Here is a 19560-nt window from a genome sequence, read left to right on the forward strand (position 1 = left end):
GCAACCTCCCAGCTAATGAGAACTTGATTTTTAGGGGAACCTGTTCCTGCATAAAGCCCTGATATGCCCCCCCACTGCCCAGAGTGCTCTCCCTTTCTCACAACACAGCTCCTTTCCCATTTGTTTAGTTGTTAGAGGCAAAAAGAGGCAGCCTTACACTGCATTTCTCTCCCCGGCATACAAGCATGCCGCCCAGGGTGGTGGCTGTGCTCCAGGGGCTCGTGTGCTTATGTCTTTTGGAGTTGGCTGTCAGTCCTCAGTACATGCTGTAACTAAGACTTTCCAGCCTAGCCAGCAAAATAAACAGTGGTGCTTTTTTTGGAAATATTTAAGCTTCTTCCTGCCTTAGAAAGATCAATGACTTATCACTTTGTTCCTATGTTGGGCAGATGACATCAATATTCAGAGTGCAGCACGCAGAGGAGCTCAGCACACGAACCCACGTACCTGTCAGGACTCACCCCGAACAGACAAACCGAGGGGAAAAGCCAGGTAGAACACAAGCTCCATGGCTGTGGAATTGCATAACTACATGTGATTGGCTCTTTCCACCAGTGATTACAGGCTGCATTTTCACACTGCTGTGCCCAGATGAGCACAGTCGATGTCCCCAGCAGGGAGCTGAGGGGGAGAGGTGGGTGAGGTAACTCACATTGTGCCTGAGCGTCATTTGTAACCTCATTTATCCCCCTTGAATTGAAATCGAGTCTTAAGCCACCCTCCTTGTTAAAGCATTTCAGGGATCTGCTTCTACATTGCATCCAGCTACTAGACAGTTAAAACAGAGAGAGGAAAAATAACAGCAACTTGTCACATCAGAGAAACCCAGTTTCTCCAGCGAGTATCCTTCTAACACAATTGACAACTGTTTCTGGGAGATGCTCTCCTACATCCCACCATTTGCCCCAGCAGCCAGGATGCTGAATTGGGTCACGGGTGCTGCTTCAGGGGAGCCCACCATGGATACAGACACACTCACACTCGGAGGGGGAAGATGTCCAGTTGCACTCTGTGCTCTCAAACAGGAGCTCCGAGCGTTCATAGATCAGCCTTAGCTTCTGGGTGAGCAAAAAAGGCACAGGATTAGGCAAGCCAGGGCAGCATCAGCTTTCACCACTGGCAGAATGAGCTGAGCAACTCCCGTTTTTCAGACAGCTTCTGCTCCACCTGTTAACAGCTGAAATATGGTGCAAGGAATAAATCGAGAATTGGTTAATTGGTCTGAGGAGTGTTATGAAAGCGGAGGAAGGTGAAAGCCCGTTAGCGCTGGCATCACCCTACAGCACCCTCCCAGTAATTCAGAAGCACACAATTAGTAGTATGGAAAGGCCACAACAGAGCTCAAGTAAAACAAGCACCGAACACAGCAAGTAACAGCAAAAAAACAATGCACAGAAACAGAGCGATGCTGACCTTTGCACAGGTCTCAGCACAGGATCATCTCTTCAGCCCTGAGGATTAGGGAATGGTGATGAAACCTTGCACTTCCTATTCAGCATGGACCAGGGCGTGGAACTCACGGCTTTAGGGGTCACACACTGCACCTGAACTCATGAAAAAAGGGTAATATTGTGATATTTATCAGCAGACATGGACAAACTGCACCATGGTTCCACCTTTCTCCCTTTTCAATATCAATTTAAGATGTTTACAAGATGCAGCCAAGCACATCCTGTCCTGAATGCGTGTCTAGGTCCCACTAGTGTCACAGCGAGTTGTGCACATGCGTTACAGGACAAGAGCAACTAGGGGTACAACAGACCCGCAGCCTGGCGACCCTGCATATCCCTGTGGATTTAAAAAGGTGGTGATTTGCAGAATACACAGAACAGTCTTTATATGGGAATGTATTTCACCCAGCTTGAGAATGGGACAACCAGAGTGTTTAAAAAAGAAAAAAATAAAATCTTGCTAATATTTGGGTTTGTAGTTTTAAGCTGCAGGAGATATATTTACAGAACAGAATAATCTCTGCTGGTTCAGAATTTCCTCTCCTTTCTCACCTCTACTCCTCCACTTGCAGTATCACGACTATCACCAAGCAACTAATGTTATAACTGGAAAGGACTTAAAAAAAACTTTCTCACAAAAAAAAAAAAACCCAAACCCCCAAACCAGTCAGTGATTTTAATATTTAAAGACTCAAAATACTCAAAATTAAGGATAAAAAAAAATTAGGTTTGAAAAGCTAAAGATAACAGAATAGTCTCATTTATGGAGAATTATTGCAAACTCCTACCATTCAAGCAGAACATGCTCAACTCCCCTGGCCACTGAGCAAAAGAAAAAAATAGTTTGTCCTTAGAGCAACACGGCTATTTAAGAAAATTACACTTCTTTTTTGTTCTTTTTCTTTACCTTTGGCTCCTGAGCTTTCTAGGCATATTTTATCTTTTTTTTCCAAATGCACAAGGGCTTTCTCCTTAAGAAAGGAAGCAGATCCTCATACATTCAGATGACTGCAATCCCGCATTTCATGACCATCAGGGACCTGATAGGCCTAATGAAGATCCCATGGCAAAAAATGGTCTTTTACCACCTTCTGTTTCAAATGCAGAAGAAAACTGTTGAATCACAGGCTGGACACTACAGGGTTAGGGTGAAGAAAAGCAGAATTCTCCCATGGCCTCCTTCTCTCTCCATCCCATGACGATGGAAGATTTCTCTACAACAGAGGAAATCACATGGCTTCTTCAGCAGTTTGTAAAATGGCCTGGATTTTTTGCTTGGCTTTTTATCCTTAAATACTGAGATCCTCAGCTGGAGAGCAGAGGGAAGTGTAGGAACATCAGTTGAGCTTAATTTTCCTTTTACATAAATCCAACTCACTGTTGCTTTGGTTTTATTTGCTCTTCCTTTCATCTGGAGCCAGGCTGGTGCCTAGAAGGTGGAGCTGCGTGTGCACAACTGGCAGCTCCTCATTATCGGTGCCCAACAGAATGATTTATGTTGACTAAGCTCCTGGCTTCATGTACTTGCCGTGGGAGATGTTCTCCTGTTGATACCCAATGGTGAAAGGTTTTTAGCGTTGTCATAGGAACGGCTGTCATCTTCGGTGAACAGCCTCTCCTCAATGTGAGGCTGCCTTGCTTGTTTACTGTACAAAGCCATTTTTCAGGAATATTTTGCCTTGGATTTCCAATAGTCTTATCTTTCCCAAAACTCAGGCAGTAGAAACTATGGAGATTATGATGATGGATGGTGCTAAAGCCCCTGGAGAGAAACAGGCAGGACCCAGTATGTGTCTACGCTATGAGCTAATCTTCCAGGGAAAGTGATCTGACAGCTTCATTATCATCTTCTACTTAAAAGGCTCACTCTTGCTCACGCTAGCTCTCTCTCACACACACACACTTGCAACTCTCCTTCCTTCCCCCAGGAATTTACCAACAGGATTTGTTTGTACAGTCACCCAAGGTGTGGAGGTGAAGCCAGCACACTGCACAGCCCTTTTTACGATGTGCTGATGCACTGAGACATTTGCAAAGTTTTGTTTCATCAAGTGACATAGCCTGCGTAGAAATACAGCTACTATGAGGGTCCCTCAGGGGCTAATTCTTTCACACTCCTGCATCCCCAAGCTACGGTGACAGAAGCAAAAGACTGCAAGTCCTACCATGCCACCATCAGCAGCTCGTTAGGACCTCACGTCATCAGCTCTCAGGGATGAGGCAACAGCAAAGAAAACCCTGACCATCAAGTCGTTGGCCATAGGGAAAGACTATTTTGTGCTTACTAATTTAGCATCACGGCTGTCTCACAAGCAGGACCCAAAAGAGAACACTACTGATAAATAAATAATTTTGGTCAATTCAAAATGAGGGTTTTTTCCTCCAATATTTTCCTCAAAAGAGAAACTTGAAAACAATGAGGGGGTTGAATGAAATATTTTGACTCAGATTGAAACAATTTTGAAATAAAATTCCAAAATCAGAGATCAAAACACTTCACTTAGGAGGTATAAAAACATTTCACCACTTCTAAATCTCCCTCTTTCCTCTGTCTCCATCTATGAGAATTAATCATCAAATGTGGCATAAACTCACAAGCAGTTTCAGTCAACCTAAAATGCATTTTACAAACTTACTGTGAGCCTCCAAAAAATATAATCAAGCCCAGATTCTGTAGTGATCTGACCCAGAATACTATTTCTGAGCAGCCTATTCTCGAACTTCTCAACTCTCAACAGCTACCTTCACTCACCGAAGAGACTGATCCTGCAAACTTCCTACACATCAAATTTATATCAAAACTGGCTAGTTTCCTACCATTTCTGCCAGAATAGGATGAAGTATTATCAAAAGAACCTCTCTTAAGGCTCACTTATTCCCAAGACACTGAAGCAGGAGGGTAGTCTTCTACCCTGAAAGGTTCAAAACCAAATGGATTAATGTCAGGACTAAATATTAGACAGCAAGTGCTATGACAATTTAATAAAAGTCTTACACGTAAATACAATACAGCTAACACTTAAGTACCCAGTAAATTAAAGAGATTGCAATTAAGGTGCTTTAAGGTGCCACATGGTTTCAGTGATGGCAATAAAGGCTTTTCCCACTTGACACTATCATTTATAACTTTGCAATACAGCCTTTTCCTACCTGACTGGCTCTGACATTGTAGGAGTGGGGCATTGGTGTGAACGCGACTTGTGGAAGACTACGTTTTTTAAGCATTATTAAGCAAAAATTGCATCCTCTATAGCTTCAGTACTCAATTCTGAAAGCATCTGATAAGAGCAGGGTTCCATGTTGTCAAAAGTTTGGGTAGATTTTTAAAATGAAAAATGTTTCCAATAGCTGGCTCCATTCTGCTCCTGAAATGACCGGCTGCCTCTTTACGGTCCTGTGGCCCAATATGGGGCTTCTGCAGGATGAAGAAAACCTTCCAATGACTAAATGCTACTATGATTACCTCCACCAAGAAAATGAAACTGGCTTAGAGCTTGACAGAAATTCCTCGCTGCAAAAAACAAAATTATGTACTCTAGTTATTTATTCCCAAACCATCTCTCAGAGGGATCACATCCCTCTGCTCACAAACCAGCGAGTACTGCTGAGCAGGCCACAAGTTAGTTACAGATTATGTCAGACAGTGAAGCACAAGCCTTTTTTTTTTTTTTTTTCTTCCCCTTAAAATCTTGCTACTCTGGGATGAGATCACCCCACTGTGAGTCATTAATCCACAGAGACAGCTTGTAACATACAAGGAAAAGCAGAGCCTTGCTCTCAAATCCCTACTGTACCGGCCAGGAGGCATCAGGCACTTTTAGACCTCTCATCACCATACTACACACGCCACTAAGCATCTCAGGCACGTATCTGCAGTGCACTTTAATGAAAGACCCTCAACATGGTCACTAGATGGGTTTCATGATCCAAATCTAGACTAGAGTTGGACCTGAGCATTAAAATTCTGGAGCCACCTCCAGCCACACACCTGGGTTTTGACAAATTTAATTACCTAGATGCTCACCACTGCAGCGCTCTGCCACAAAGAGTAAGTCCTTTCTGTAATTTTGTTTAAGCAAATTCAGAAGTATGTGTATATTAAAAGAAATATCACATCCATTTCTGCATAGTGGTAGGTCATGGTGCTGAACTTCCATCTGTAAATCCTCAGTAGTTCTGGAACTGGACAGCAGCAACTTTTCCTCCAGTCTTATCTGCTGGAGCAGAGGCGTCAGTGGCAAGATTGGCTGGAACAAATTAAGCAGGTTCAGGAGCTAAAGAGATGGCACTACACAGATTAATCAAATAGATACACACTGGGAGAATGTCTCCAGTCTCCTTTATTTTCATTTACAGAAAAGTATGAATATAAATCAGCAGAATATAAAGAAAATATTTCAAATATTTTCCAATCAAAAATACAAGGCGATAACTAGCCCTCCTGGTACAGCTGGGATGACTTCCTATTTAGAGCCCCAGGACTGCACTGCATTTTGGGGCAACTAGAAGTTGCTCCTTGAAACCTGAAGTCCAAGGGCCCATTTATCCCTGGTACCTTCTATTCTCACAGATTTGAACAGGCTCATTTCTAAGTGTTGCCATTATCTCAGCAGTGCAAGATCAACCCTCTGTAAGGCTGAGGATCAATATGAAATGATGAGACCAGGGAGGGTGAAAACAAAAGGAAAAGATATATAAGCACAAGCAGGAAGCATCCACAAAGAAGTGCCATTGCCATGGAAAGAAGGCACTTGAGTTAATTTATTTTGCATTGTTGATTCTTCATTGAGACTTTAGAAAAATAATAATTAAACTTGGCTTCATATGGCCTTTTTTGTCCAATTTCTTATTTGGTGAATTCTTGTTCCTGTCAAGAAAGAGGGAATTTGCAAGAATTCATCAGGTCAGACAGGCCTCTCTCAGGGACAGATGGGCAGCAAGAGATTGGCACTTCACAGCCAGCCTGATTTCTTTGGAAATCGAGGAGTACACGTGGACAGAGAGGATTCAGGATGTCCCGGTACAGTCAGCAACCTCTTGAAAGTAAGTGGCATAGCCTCTTACTGACATGGAGAAGTCATTGTTTTGGTTCTGGTTCCTACTGCTGCTGCACGTTAGTGCCAGAGAAGCCATCACAGCACTTGCTTGCTGAGACTGCCAGGAGAAGTTAGATGAACAAGAAGCTGTGAACAGAAGGACAAGAGCAAGAGTCCAGCTGGCGAATTCTCTTCCAGGTTCCCTTGCATTGAGCATTCCCTACCGCCTGCCAGTGCAACAGCTGATTCCTGAAAAACAGTCATAAGAGGGAGAAAGTTAATGTGCTGCACCTGGGCTGCAGGGCAGTCACTTGTACAACGAGGGCTTAAATCACCCAGTAAATCCCATTTAGTTTGCTAACATTCACTTTCACTCTATGGACCCAATTCTGCCTTTCTACCACTGTAAAGAAGCAGCAACCACAGTGACCCCCACAGGATTATAGTAGTGTGAAGTAAAGCCACAGTCAGTCAGGAACACAGGAATCCAGAGCAGCACACACTGTAGATGTTAAGTAGATGTTAAGTCCAAAAGGATTCACAGAACCATTCCCTCAAGGTGCCCAGCATTGCATGCAACAACTCACAAAGCACACCAGCATCCCCGTAACTCCTGTATTGAAACACTTGACAGGTTGCAAAGTGGGCAAAACACCTCTTTCTCCATTCTTCTTTGTAACACCATGCTCCCTCTCAGCAGGCAGAGCTCTATTGCCACCCATCACCATCGAGATGCTGAATAAGTACCTAGCACGCAATACACACCACATGTCTGTGCAAGCAGGTGCAGGGACATGAGCATCTCTGGATAACCACGTTAGTGGAACACTTGCCGAAGCTTCTCTGGCTTGCTAAGAGCTACACACTAACACAGCTTCTGGATGGCAGCTGGCTGGAGGTACCAGACCCACAAGTGTTGGAACAAGGTTACTCACAGGCCTCTCAAGTAGAGGACAAAAAAACCAACCAACCACCTTTTCTCCAAAGTAGTCCATCAATACATTGACCAGAACTGAACAGAGAAATATCCTAGTAAAACAACCAAGCAGATCCACAGGCCATTTTTCACAATCAGTGGCTGCACAAGCAATGCTGGCCTAACGGCCACAGAAATGGAAATTTTGCTATAGCACTGTGACCCTTCCCAGATTTTAGCATTTAGTGGTTTAAGGGAATTCCTCACATCAGTGCATCCCTGACCATTGGAGAAGCACAAATACCACAACTGGATCAACTCTTGCCCTGTGCAGAGAGGTGCCCACAGAATAGCCCAACAGACCCCTAACTTCTGCTTGTTTTATAGTTCTGTGGAAACTGGAATTATTGCTCTAGCTCCACAAAAATAACCCTGCCCTTGGTTTAATGAGATGTCATGGTCCAGAGCAGGGTTTTATGCATCACACGTGGTTGGAAAAGGCTCACTGCATTTTTCTTTTGGCTTGGGGTCATTTCAAAATACCAGAATCTGCACAGGGAGGATTAAGATGCCAGATAAAGCAGGCTGTGCACAGAGCAGTCCCTTACCTTCAAAACTGTGGGCTGCAGCTTTACCTTTAAAAGGCTTTACTCCTTAAACACATAAGCTAAACTTGCTTACTCTCATCTTGCTCATGGGGAAGGCAAATACTGACTTTGCTATAAATCAAGTCCATCCATCCTCTCTCTCCCTCTGCCCCATGAGCATAGGCATAAACTGCTGCAGCCTGGACATTTATGTGCTACAACTGCCACATCTTGCTCCAGATGACGAAGAGCAGCTGATCCTCCTAGGCACAGGCTGAGTAACAATTTCACAGATGTCAAGTCTGTGCTTTATTTGTAGATCTTTCAGAAGATGATCCAAAATTAACAGATCAATTTCCCGGCTGGATGCTCTGCCTTGTTTATCTCATAACCTTCTAGAAGAAAGAAGCCAAAGCAAGCTATCCTCACCTGATGGCCACAGATCTGGCCATATATCAAGGACTTTGGGAAACGTCCTGAGCTTGCATAACATGGGTTAAAATGAACTAGCATCTTCTACAGAGTGGGAGACAGGTGGAAGGCACAGATAACAAGCATCTCTCTCTAACTTGAAGCATTTATAAGCCAGACTCCACTTAGACACAAGAAGATAATTAGGAAATACTCATCAAAATATACCAGCATTACTGAGTTTATTTTAAACTCTGTCAGATGTTTTCCTTCCTGAGAGTCACTCTTGGAACAATATCTCAGGGAACTAAACGCTGGCACAAGCTGCCGAACTGACAGGGTGAGAAGCAAAGCGCCGGCACGGCGTGGGTGGGACAGCAGCAGCTGAGCCTGCTTCCCCGCACAGCCTCAACCAGCAGCCCCAGAGACCGGGGCCAGCGCACGATGGCACAGGTCAGCCAGTATAACCATCGCTCTGAGGTTACCACAAACTGTCCACGTCTCCTGGCAGAATTACAGTGGCAAAAATTCAAAATGAGGGTGAACCGAGTATACAGCCAGAGACTTGTGAGCAGATCTAGGCAAACTCAACACACACTGCATCCTAGTCTCTGGCATCAGCTTTGGCCTCCCACCATCCTCTTCGTCAGGGCAGCAGTTGCTTTCCCATCTTCTTCCACCTTTCTTTACAAGCATCACATTTATGCCCTCCATATCTGGCCAGCAAATCCTAGCCTGAGGAGCTCACCATGCAACCCCCTCAGAACACTGCTCCCTTGCAAGCCTGCATGCTCAGATACGGCCACTTCCTCTAACAGAAGGCAGAAGCCTTTTCACAGACATTTCCCTCATCCCACTCAATGGCTGTCCCCACCAACAGTCCAATTTCTTCTCAGAGATCACAGAGGTCAGTTTTTTTCCTCCATGCAACCTGGTAAAAAAGGTATATTATTTCTGGAAACAAATTAGGAGATAGCTCTGTTCGTACAAAGAATACCTATAGTAAATACTTGCACTTGAGATGTTCATATCAAGAAAATCAAGGAAGATACCCAGCCCTGGACAACAATCTCCTTGACCCACCACTGTAAGGTCAAATAGTGATAAAGAACACCAGACCATGCCCTGGTGGTTAACTGTCTAGGGGACACATGGGAGTTATCTAAAAGATCCATGTGAAATGTAAGGGAGGCTTCACACACACACAGGATGAGGAAGCTGCAGACCAGAGACATCATTCATGTTCAACCTGCCAGTCACACATCCATCTCTGACAAAGCTGCCCAGCACTGCTGGTTCAGGGAGGCTTAAAGTGCATCTCCATTGCCTTTTGTAGACAGGAGCTTTGTCCACTGCTCAGGCCAGCCCTGACTGTCCTCTGAGCCTTATGTTACTACCCTGGCAATGAACCCAAGTGAACACGCACAGTACGGCTGCTTGGCATACATACAGAGAGCTCATACCTGTCTAGAAAATGCCACAGACGTGACTTCATTTGACATTATAGGCAGTAATGCTGGAGGGGTAAAAGCTCACTGTGTTAAAAGTTGGCTTCCCTGCTAGCTCTCACATGCCTATAATGAAACGGACCCACTAGTTCACCTTACAGACCTCCGACAAGACTCTGGGAACAATTTCTAGGCTCTGCTCAATGGGGATGGATTCAAACCATCTGCTGAGACATGGGCTGAGTCCTGACTTCAGTGAACCAGTCACCGTTCACCCCAACTCCACTATAGCTACTGCTTTCCAGCCTTCAGCTTGCCAACACCCGACAATCAGATCATCATTCCTAAAGGACACAGTCCCATTTTCTTTGTGCTTCCATTCCACATACAGTGTTGTTCACCAGATCAGGTGAAGGAAAATGCCCCCCTCTTTTTGCAGCCTAATGAGGAAATGAATTCCTGAATATGTTTTTTATTTCGCTTAATCTGATGTTCCTGTCTGGCTCCAGGGTTTTAGTAAAATAACATTATTGTAAGCTTTTATAATCATTTACATGTTAAATGCAAGTAAGAGCTACTTCTGGCCACACCAGTTAAGATTTTTTGATTCTTTATCTAAAAGCTCTCGGAACCTTTGTACATAACAAGCTGAGGCAGGGAAGGAAAAGACTCTAACATGACTTCCTCTTACTAAAAGCCTGAGAAAAACCCTGCCTAAAACCCCTGCCATTATTGGCAGTCTTGGTAGTGCAATACATTGTGTGCTTGAGGCCTGACAATCCTAGTTTAGAGTTTCTCATTCAAATGAACGTGCTTATTTCAACATTTATATAAGTTTTAAAAATACCCCTGCCCGGCACTGATGGGCAATGATTTTTCTCAGGCAGGGCTGTTAACCAGTTTCAGAGGATGCCTTTAACAAACTAACAACGGGGTTAAGAGTATCAGGATAAAAGCAGTGCAGAAGCTGTGCCTCCAGTGACAACAGCAGAGGCTTGGAAGCCAGGACTCCTCCGTTGCTGGCTCTGCCATGGATGCGTTTCACAGCTTCAAGCCGTTCCCTTCACCTTTGCTGGAGTCTGCCCAATTTGTACAGCCTGGGTGGTCACCATCAATCACCCCAAAGCTTCTTCAGCTTTCCAGGGAAAGGATGCTGAAAGTGCAAAGATTTAACAGTACTTCCATCCAGCCTCAGGCGCCAGCACATACCCCAAGTCCCTAAGCCAGCTGCCACTTGCCAGAAATACTCATAAAGGGTCACTTGTAGAAACAAAGTCCCCAGTGCTTAAAAATCAGAAAGAGGTTTTATTTTATTTGACATCTGACAGAACTGTTAACCTCAGAAGCATGGCTGGAGTGTCTATAAAACAAAAAACCTCCACAACTGTGCCACTTAAAAGTCAGGGAGACTTAGCAGACTAAGTGCAGGTGCTCCCACACTTCAGTCCTGGCTCTGACACTGGTTTAATATGTAAGCTTCACCAGGTCATTTCATCTCTGCAAGAAACTCATGATGTGCAACAGACACCAGTTAATATATGTAGAGTGCTCCAGAGAGCTGTGTGCAGCACATTATGAAACTGGGACAAGCAGATCAAGGGAGAAGAATGAAAAATTCAACACGAAAACAAAACCTAAAACTCTTACTTTTTGCTTCCACTGCCATCCCCATAACAATGTAGACTTCTGGAGTCTAAAGCCGGGTGCTGACACTCCACGCAGACAGTGTGGCCCTCCCTGAGATACTGCATCCAGTGAGTGTACGAGTGGTGGCTTTGCAAGCAGCCCGGCGTGATAGCCACAAGCTGGAATTCAACACAGTACCTGCAACCAAAATAACCCAGTAGGTTAGTTTAACAACCAGATTAGAGCCCTCCACGGGACTGGAAGAGCCAGACTAAACCAGGTGACCATAGACCACTAATTAAGAAAAACAAGAAAACAAACAAACAAACAAACAAAAAAAACCCACACCCAAGGTCATAAAAACCAGAACATATGGCGTACCTGCACTTTGACAAGGTTAAATGGGGAATAAAACTACTTTGCTGCTGTTTTCAACTGACATATCAAAAAATATCAGGTATTACTGGCACCTGTTTTTACAGATAGAGACACATACTGGTCAAGCATTTGACTAAAGCCAAAAAACCCCAATGGACAGGTTTTCTGATTCCGAATCCAAGCCTCGTATCCACTTGCTGAACCACACTTTCTCTATCATCTCTCTCAGTTACTTATAATGGGTTTTGTAGAGCAACTTGCGACAGGAGCTAAGATTCGGTCTGTAGAGGTTTTCCCTGTGATGATCTCCCTTCTAAGAGACAGAGTGAGCTTGTCAAATCTCAGTTGGAGGACTACCAGATTGACACAGCACTTCTGCCCTGCCCAGACTTTTCTGTGCTTCTGATTTTAACCAAACCTGAGAGGAAAGCCCAAAAGAACTGGCCTTGTTTGGAGGGGAAAACCAAGGAAGTTTGGTAATTGTCTATAAACACAGAAGAGAATTGGGTTCTAGTCTAGTCTGGTTCTGCATCAGTCATCACGGGGATTTCCAAACACCTTCAAGTAGCACACTGAACCACGTGAGCAGTTTGCTTCCTTGTCTTATCTGAGGGAAAGACAGCAAGGATAAATATGCGTGCAATAGACCCATGCTCACATTTTTTAATTTTACAAGAAGACTCAACTAATGAGGAGTCAAAGGGAGGCTCAGGGTGAACAGATGCTCTTTCCTTCAGACACTTAAGTGAGGGAGACGGATGCACCCACGCACTATGGGAATACTTATATGTACAACAGCATGTGGGGAAATAAATCAACAAGTGCATGGCTGCTTCATGCTGCAAGAGCAGCTCTGGGAAACTCCACAGAGTGTTTACAGGAATGGCAGCACTCGACAAGAAACAGGCAAACCACCAGGGACTGCACTAAGAATCCCTGGCGAATAACTATCTTGCGAAGCTGTGTACGAGGGTTTACAGGGTGGAAGATAACCTTTCCCATCAGCACTGCGTCGCTGGTAGCGATGACCCCAACTGGGGAAGAGGAGGACTGGGAAGGCTGATGCCAGCTCCCCTGTGTTTGAGGCACCAGCCCAGAGGCAGAGCAGCACACACAGAGATGGCTGTGTCTCAAAAGGTAAAATGCAACAGAGCTTTCCACACAGCCCTGCCTGTACCTGTGCTGTGGAACAGTGCTACAGGGAAAACAGGCAGTGTTACAGCCAAGGGGCACTGAAATGGGAGAGCGATGTGCTTCCCATGCAACAAGATAGCAAACTCTGCCCCCTGAGAATTTACCCCATTTAAGTAAAAAAGTGCAAACTGCACCAGATTCCACATTGGGAAGAGCTGAAGTGAATGGTCTTTGGCTTTTTGATCACACAACCTTAAACAGCAGTGATGCCATCAAAGAGCTGAATTTCAGTCTTGTACTGGCCTTGCATCAAGGCAGACCCACAACCTTCAGATGCACAGCAGATACTGCTGTCGCTGAGGGGAGAGCAGCACCCTGCTAGTGAAGTGCCACCCTTCTGCTGGAAAACACCAATTCTGATCAGCAAAAAGCTGGGCCCAAAACTGCAACCGGACAGACACTGAAGGTGGACTATGCCTGAGGCCCTGTGCTGAGCCTCCAACTTACCCTGCTCTTTCATTGCCATCAGCTGCAGCTCTTTTTTTCCTCGCTTTTCCAAACCCTCCTGTTGTTATTAATGCTGGGACTGTGTATATCAAAGAGAAAGAGTACATAGTGTAAGTGGCAATACTGCTAAGGCTGTTTACATCTGCAAAACAGTACGATAGGCCTTTAATGTCATATGGTTTTATCTTCAGCAGGAAACAAAAACAGTTCAAACTTTGTATTTTCATATTATCCGTGACCATCAACCATTTCACTGAAAAGAGAATCTGTATTGTTGCCAGATTTTTGCCTGAGCAGAGTAAGCCTACTTATCAGGCACACCCAAAAGACAGCAGGGAGGCAATATTCACTTAATACTAACTCCCCATAGGTTTGAAGGAGTCGGTTGTAGCCAACATCCAGACTGGACAGATTTTGACACCAAAATACCAGCAAAAATTACAAGCCATTCTTCTAAAAATCAGTAAAGGTATGTCAGGAAAAGTTGATTTGAACAAACTGAAATCAGGCGTTTTCTCCAGAAACTGGCTGGAGATCTCTGCCTGCACTCTGCTCCAGTGCAAAGAATTCATATCTTGCCTTTGACGAGTGTTGCTCCTTCATGACTTTTTGCAGATGACTCATAAAATTAAAAAAAAAAATATAAAAAAGAAGAAAAAAAAAAAGTGCTCAACACCCACTTACGGAAGTTTTAAACAGGCATAAATCTACCAACTCTAACAAAATCACCAGAGATTTACACTTGTATAAGCGAGATCACAACAGGCCTGTAATTTTTCACTTTTGAAACACAGCAGATCACAGCAAACAGCAGGCACTACTTTCAAATACTGTCCCGGGAAGGATATCTCTAAGGCCCTGTGTGAAGAGCTCAGTTCTCAATTACACCAGACAGGCCCAGAGCAAACATGCTGGTGTCTGAAAACAACCCTTTGCAAACACAGTAAAGAAAGATCAGCTCTGCTGACCCAAGCAAGAGTCCTCCCTCCGATTACCCAGACACTTACATTTTCAGTGGACTTACTCAGGGACTGTTTGCACTCTGTTCCTTGCTGAGTCCAGTACTCCACGCAGCCAGCCCTCTCCTCAAGAGGAGGGCATGCTTCTCCTCCATTCCTGGGCTCCTGGATGACGTGCCTCCTCCGAACACGATACGTTGTCTTGCAAGGCTCTGCGCAGCCACTCCAGACACTCCACTGAGATACGACACAGGGGATAACTGGAGGAAAAGTAACAAACAGGGATGTGGAAGGTTACAGAAATGATGCCAGTGATGTGCCTTCTCCAGAAAAGACACTTCTTGACATCGCTCAGTACAACCTTCCTTATTTCACACCTGTCCCACAGTTGTGTTGGGCAGTTCCCACCAGCTCTGCTCCCAGGAAATTACCTGCCCAGAAGCTCCAGTCATCCAGGCTAGCCTATGTGGGGCTGGTCACCTCCCTTTCCTACACCACTGCAAGCCTCCCCCTCAAGCTGGGACCTGCACTGGATGAACTGAGAAAAATTTTAAAATTAGACAAGGTCAAGTTGAGTGGTAGGGGAAGAGCAGAATAAAGAGCAGGAGGAAACGGAGGGTGTAGAGCCTTCATGCAGATAAGGCCTGAAATCTTACTGACGTCTCTTGTGAGATACCACACAGCAAATGATGACCAGCCATGGAGTTTGGACCATCACATGGCAAGCTGGAGCTGAGTTCAAGAATCACAATGAAATACAATGGCTTCTACTTTGTACATGTTGGAACCAATCCCAAAATATTCTGAGGATGTGACTCACGACTTTAAATTTTGGGAACCTGCACTAAGTAATGCTTCAAAAATCTTCACATCATTGAGCATCCCTACTTGTTCTCACACAGTATTCACAGTGCTAAACTCCTAAGTTTTGGCCTCCATGCAGCTAAAGAAATATCTTCTTTCAGCATTCAACATCCCATTCATTCGGTCTGAAACACACTGGTACCACTCCCTGTGTCACATATCCCCTTTTGTGATCTCTTCCCCATGACCATGCCCATAATTGAGTTTCATAGGATTGAATCTTTGGAGAGAACTATCAAGAATAACACAGGAATCACTCAAGCACAAGAGCATTCACCTCCTGGTCTCTCTCAAAGGCAACCTACAACCATAGCCCATGATATACTTGGTCAGTTCTACTTAACCAACACAACCTAACCATCAAGAACAATACCTTTGGAGAAAAACACTTGCAGGTCAGCCTAGACTCATTTTTTTTTTTCCCCAAAAAAATTTTCTTAGCTGGCTACAGTCCCTCTCCTTGCATTTCTGTATCTTGTGACTGAGCTGGGCCAGTATATGACAGTACACCACACCAGCACTTCAAACTTCAGTCGTACCAGTGAACAGGTGTCTTATCAGGTTTCCTACTTTGCTGGTTTGGCCATTGGGTACCTCACACACCCAGTGACCAGCTAAAGGCCAGCACGCACCACCTTCCGTACACTAAGAGAAGGGCTGCACTTGCAAGATATCTTCCACCAAAGTCCCTATGAGTACTCGAGAGGCAAACTACCCACGGACAGAAACACTGACCCATGACGCTGACCTCAGGCACAAGGAACTCCTTGGTTCTGAGTCCAGCTCCACTACCAACCTATCACTCAATTTAAAGATGTGGATGAGCCCATTCAAATCGATTAAGAGCCACTATGCTCAGCACCTTACAGTAACAGACATTTGCACTCCAACTTACAAAGGTATTCAAAAGCCTGAGCCCCACTGATTTCATTGGGACATAAGCTGCTCAATGCTGTTGTGAATCCCAGCCTTTCTGAGCAGCTCAAGCTTGATACTTCAATTTATTCTCCCAGGGAACACAGATAACCCCTAATTACTGCATTAACCTCATTTGAAACTGCCCTTGTCTTCAGGAACTTTAGGAAGATCTTTCAAACGCTATTGCTTTTCTTCTTTGTCTAAAGTCACCACAAACAGCTTTTTAGACCTATTCAAAGATTAGGAATTAAATCAATTATCTAAGTAATTGAGAAATTCCATATATGCAGCAATGCACCACAAAAAAAGCCTGTGCATTGGATTGTAGGCTACCCAACATTATAATCCTTTTGTGCATCTGATTTATTTGGAATATTCTGCTCTCTTCAGTTTTGTTTGGTGTCAGATATTAATGCCTTTGCCTTAATATTTTGCTTTACAAGTCAGTTTGATAAAGTAGCTCTTTAGTGGTAGGAGAAAGAAAACTCCTGAAAAAAGGCCAGGCTACAAATGCATTACAAGTCAAAGTAGAACTGGGTCCCTTACATGCAGCACAAATGAATCACAAGAAATAATGCAGAAATACCTCACCCTGCACAAAATCGGCTTTCTCGCCTGATCTCTGTAAGCAGGATGCTGTTATTCCTCCGGTGAGCCACAGGATGGCACCGGGCTGGCAGCAAGGGGCTGCAGCTGTGACACCGGTACTGCTGCAAAGGTGCCCAGCACAGAAAGGGAGCAACAACCACCCTTTACTATCCCCTCACAATGAATAACAAGGGCCTGCAAATACATTTTTCTTATTACTCTTCGGTAATATTAAGAACAGACACGAGGGGTTCCTGTCTATCCCAGTTATCCCTCATGACCGCGGAGAGCAGCAGGATTCAAACGCAGCAGTACTGAAGGAGGACTGAACAGCCCAGCCGTGTTCAGACATCAAAGGCACTGGGACATCCAGCACCAACATGCCCCTTCCCTGACAGCCCCAACAGCAGGAGAGAGCGCCAAGCTGCACCCTCCCTGCAGACCTGGGGTGCCCTGCCTCAGGGCAGGGGTGAGGCAGGTTATGGGATCCCGTGGGCAGCACTTTTCTGCTCGCTGGTCTCTGCTGCACCTGGGAGTTGTTGGTCTGCAGACCCACCAGCCTGTCCGCATTCACAGACATAGCTTGTTTAAATCACTTTGGAACGAACTTATTTCCCACCCATTTTCCAGCTCTCTCTTGAAAGGAAAAAGGCAATTAAATCACAGGAATGTCTGCCCATCTGCCTAGAGCAAAACTCTGCTAAGGCACAGCTATGCAGGTTTAAAAAAAAAAAAAGGCATTATGTGAGCGGGTAAGACTCCTTGAGGATGCTGTTCATAGGAAGGGAATACGAGATTGCACCACTAACTAAAATAACTTATCCCCTTAATTCATGTCCACACTTTAGCGCAAGACATTTATGGAGGGAGGGCTGCTGTCCCCCCCGGGAAGGCAAGCGCTGCCCGGGGACCCCGGCGTGCAGCTGCACGGGCACTGCGGTCGAGGCTCTCGCCAGACCAAACGCTGGAGCTGCAGGCAGGCGCTGCAGCTGTCCGTGCCTTTTTGCAGGGAAGCACAGCCTAACAGGAGCAGCAGATTTGATCCCATCCGTAATAGTTCAATCCGCAAGAGGGAAAGGGATTGGGGGACCCTGATTCAGTCAGGAAGCGTCCCATTTCACGTTTCTGTCCCGTACAAACACGCCGCATCCCATCCTGACGTGCCCTGCCAGCTACCGGCTCCAGGGGAACCCCAGCACCTCCGAGAACCGCTGCCGAGGCGGGAGCGAAGCGTCCGCAGCATCCCTCCTTCGGCCACCCGCACCCCCGCCTGCCCCCTCTTGCTTTCCCCAGGAGCCAAGCGGAGCCCGGCGGCGCTTTTAAATGCGGCCAGCCAGCCGGAGCCCCCAGGGCAGGCAGGTGCCAGTGAGCTCGGGGGCCGGCGGGGACAGCCGGAGGCGGGAGCGGCCGCAGCCCCGCCGGCCACTCACCTGGGCAGGCCTCAGCGTAGTCGTGGCAGCAGTCGAGGGTGCGGGCGCACGCCTGGTCGCAGTAGCAGGGCCCGTGGGAGCCGTCGGGCCGCCAGCCGACGCTGAGGCAGGCCGGGTCGCGGCCCGGGCAGCAGAGCCCGCGGGCGGCGCAGCCGGCGTTGGCGCGGCGGGGCAGGGCCGGCAGGGCCAGCAGCGCCAGCAGGGCGGCCCAGCGGGGACACCCCGCCATGGCGGGGCGGCGCGGCGCGGCGCCTTCACCGACCGTCGCTCCCCGCGGCCCGGCCCGGTCGTCGGCTGAAAGGCGCCGGGAGCGGGCGCTGAGGGGGGAAGGCGCCGGCCCGCCTCCCCCGCGCCCTGGCCCCACCGCTGAACGGGGGATAGGCGACGGGGCGGGCCGGGCCGGGCCGGGCGGAGCCCCGGTGCCGCCAGCCCGGACGGCGGGGCCGGGACCCCGCGGCGGAGCGAGCCCCGGGGCCGCTCGGCCTCAGCGGCGGCCGCATCCCGGGCAGAGCGCCCGCTCCTCACCGCTGTACAGAGGCAGGTGTGGCGGAGCAGCGCCGGGGCTGCTGGCCCTGGGAGCTGTGCGGCGCGCGCAGCTGTAGCCAGGGCCCTAACAACGGGCGTACGGCAACAGTCGCTCGTTACACGGGTGCCCTGTATTTTCCCGACCATCACGTTTCTTTGCCTTAACCTTCGTGGCATCTCATGATGCCTGTGCATCCAATAGTTCCGTTTCTGCAGACTTTTAAAACGAAAGGGTATGATTTCTTCACGGACCGCTAGCACTCACCAGCCGAATTATCATAAAGATTACCATCAAAAAGAAATTATAAAAGAGACCACTTTGTGCCAGATTTGACTCCCGCGTACCTCAGGAGCCGTTAAAAACCTGAAGGTACTTCATTCCCAGTACAGCAGCTTGTAAGAAACACGATCCAGCTGGCTATACTGCCTCCCTCCAGAATTACTCTGAATTTTCTGCTTACTTTCAAATGCAAGAAGCTTAAAGTGATTAGAGCTACTCCTGTGAATTATTTAGCTATTCAGTAGGAAGCTAAAGGCTTTACTGTAACTTTTTGTCAAACAGACTTGCTCTAAAATATTGATCACAACAGATGTTATACCTTGCTGAATCCCGAACTGGGATTTATAAAACCCACCCACCGATTTTTTGGAACTGATTATGCTATTGTGCTAACAGTGGGTATGGGCGGAGTGTTTCCACTTCAGGGAGACTGCAGCAAAGATGCTTCTAGAAAAACAGAAAAATAGTATTAGAGGATAGGCTAACACCTTCATCATGTGCA

At 46.4% G+C, this 19560-nt stretch overlaps 1 protein-coding gene across 1 annotated transcript; it reads right to left on the minus strand.

The window, feature by feature from the left end:
• Positions 1–5773: 5773 nt before the first annotated feature.
• On the minus strand, positions 5774–18680 carry LOC128142214 (somatomedin-B and thrombospondin type-1 domain-containing protein-like). Its single transcript, XM_052788137.1, has 5 exons — positions 18254–18680; positions 14519–14713; positions 13495–13573; positions 11497–11673; positions 5774–6736 (listed from the first exon to the last, which is right to left on the minus strand). Exons 1-5 carry the CDS (start codon positions 18480–18482, stop codon positions 6619–6621), a joined length of 798 nt encoding a protein of 265 aa, XP_052644097.1. The 5' UTR covers positions 18483–18680; the 3' UTR covers positions 5774–6618.
• Positions 18681–19560: the final 880 nt, after the last annotated feature.

Source organism: Harpia harpyja, chromosome 1 (assembly GCF_026419915.1).
Source record: "Harpia harpyja isolate bHarHar1 chromosome 1, bHarHar1 primary haplotype, whole genome shotgun sequence".
Taxonomy (NCBI): Eukaryota; Metazoa; Chordata; class Aves; order Accipitriformes; family Accipitridae; genus Harpia; species Harpia harpyja.

Coding starts and splice junctions, on each gene's coding strand:
- LOC128142214 (XM_052788137.1), bottom strand. CDS start 18,482: ATGGCGGGGTGTCCCCGCTGGGCCGCCCTGCTGGCGCTGCTGGCCCTG. Junction 14,714..18,253: donor CTACGCTGAGGCCTGCCCAG/GTGAGTGGCCGG, acceptor CTTTTCCTCCAG/TTATCCCCTGTGTCGTATCT. Junction 13,574..14,518: donor AGAGTGCAAACAGTCCCTGA/GTAAGTCCACTG, acceptor TGATATACACAG/TCCCAGCATTAATAACAACA.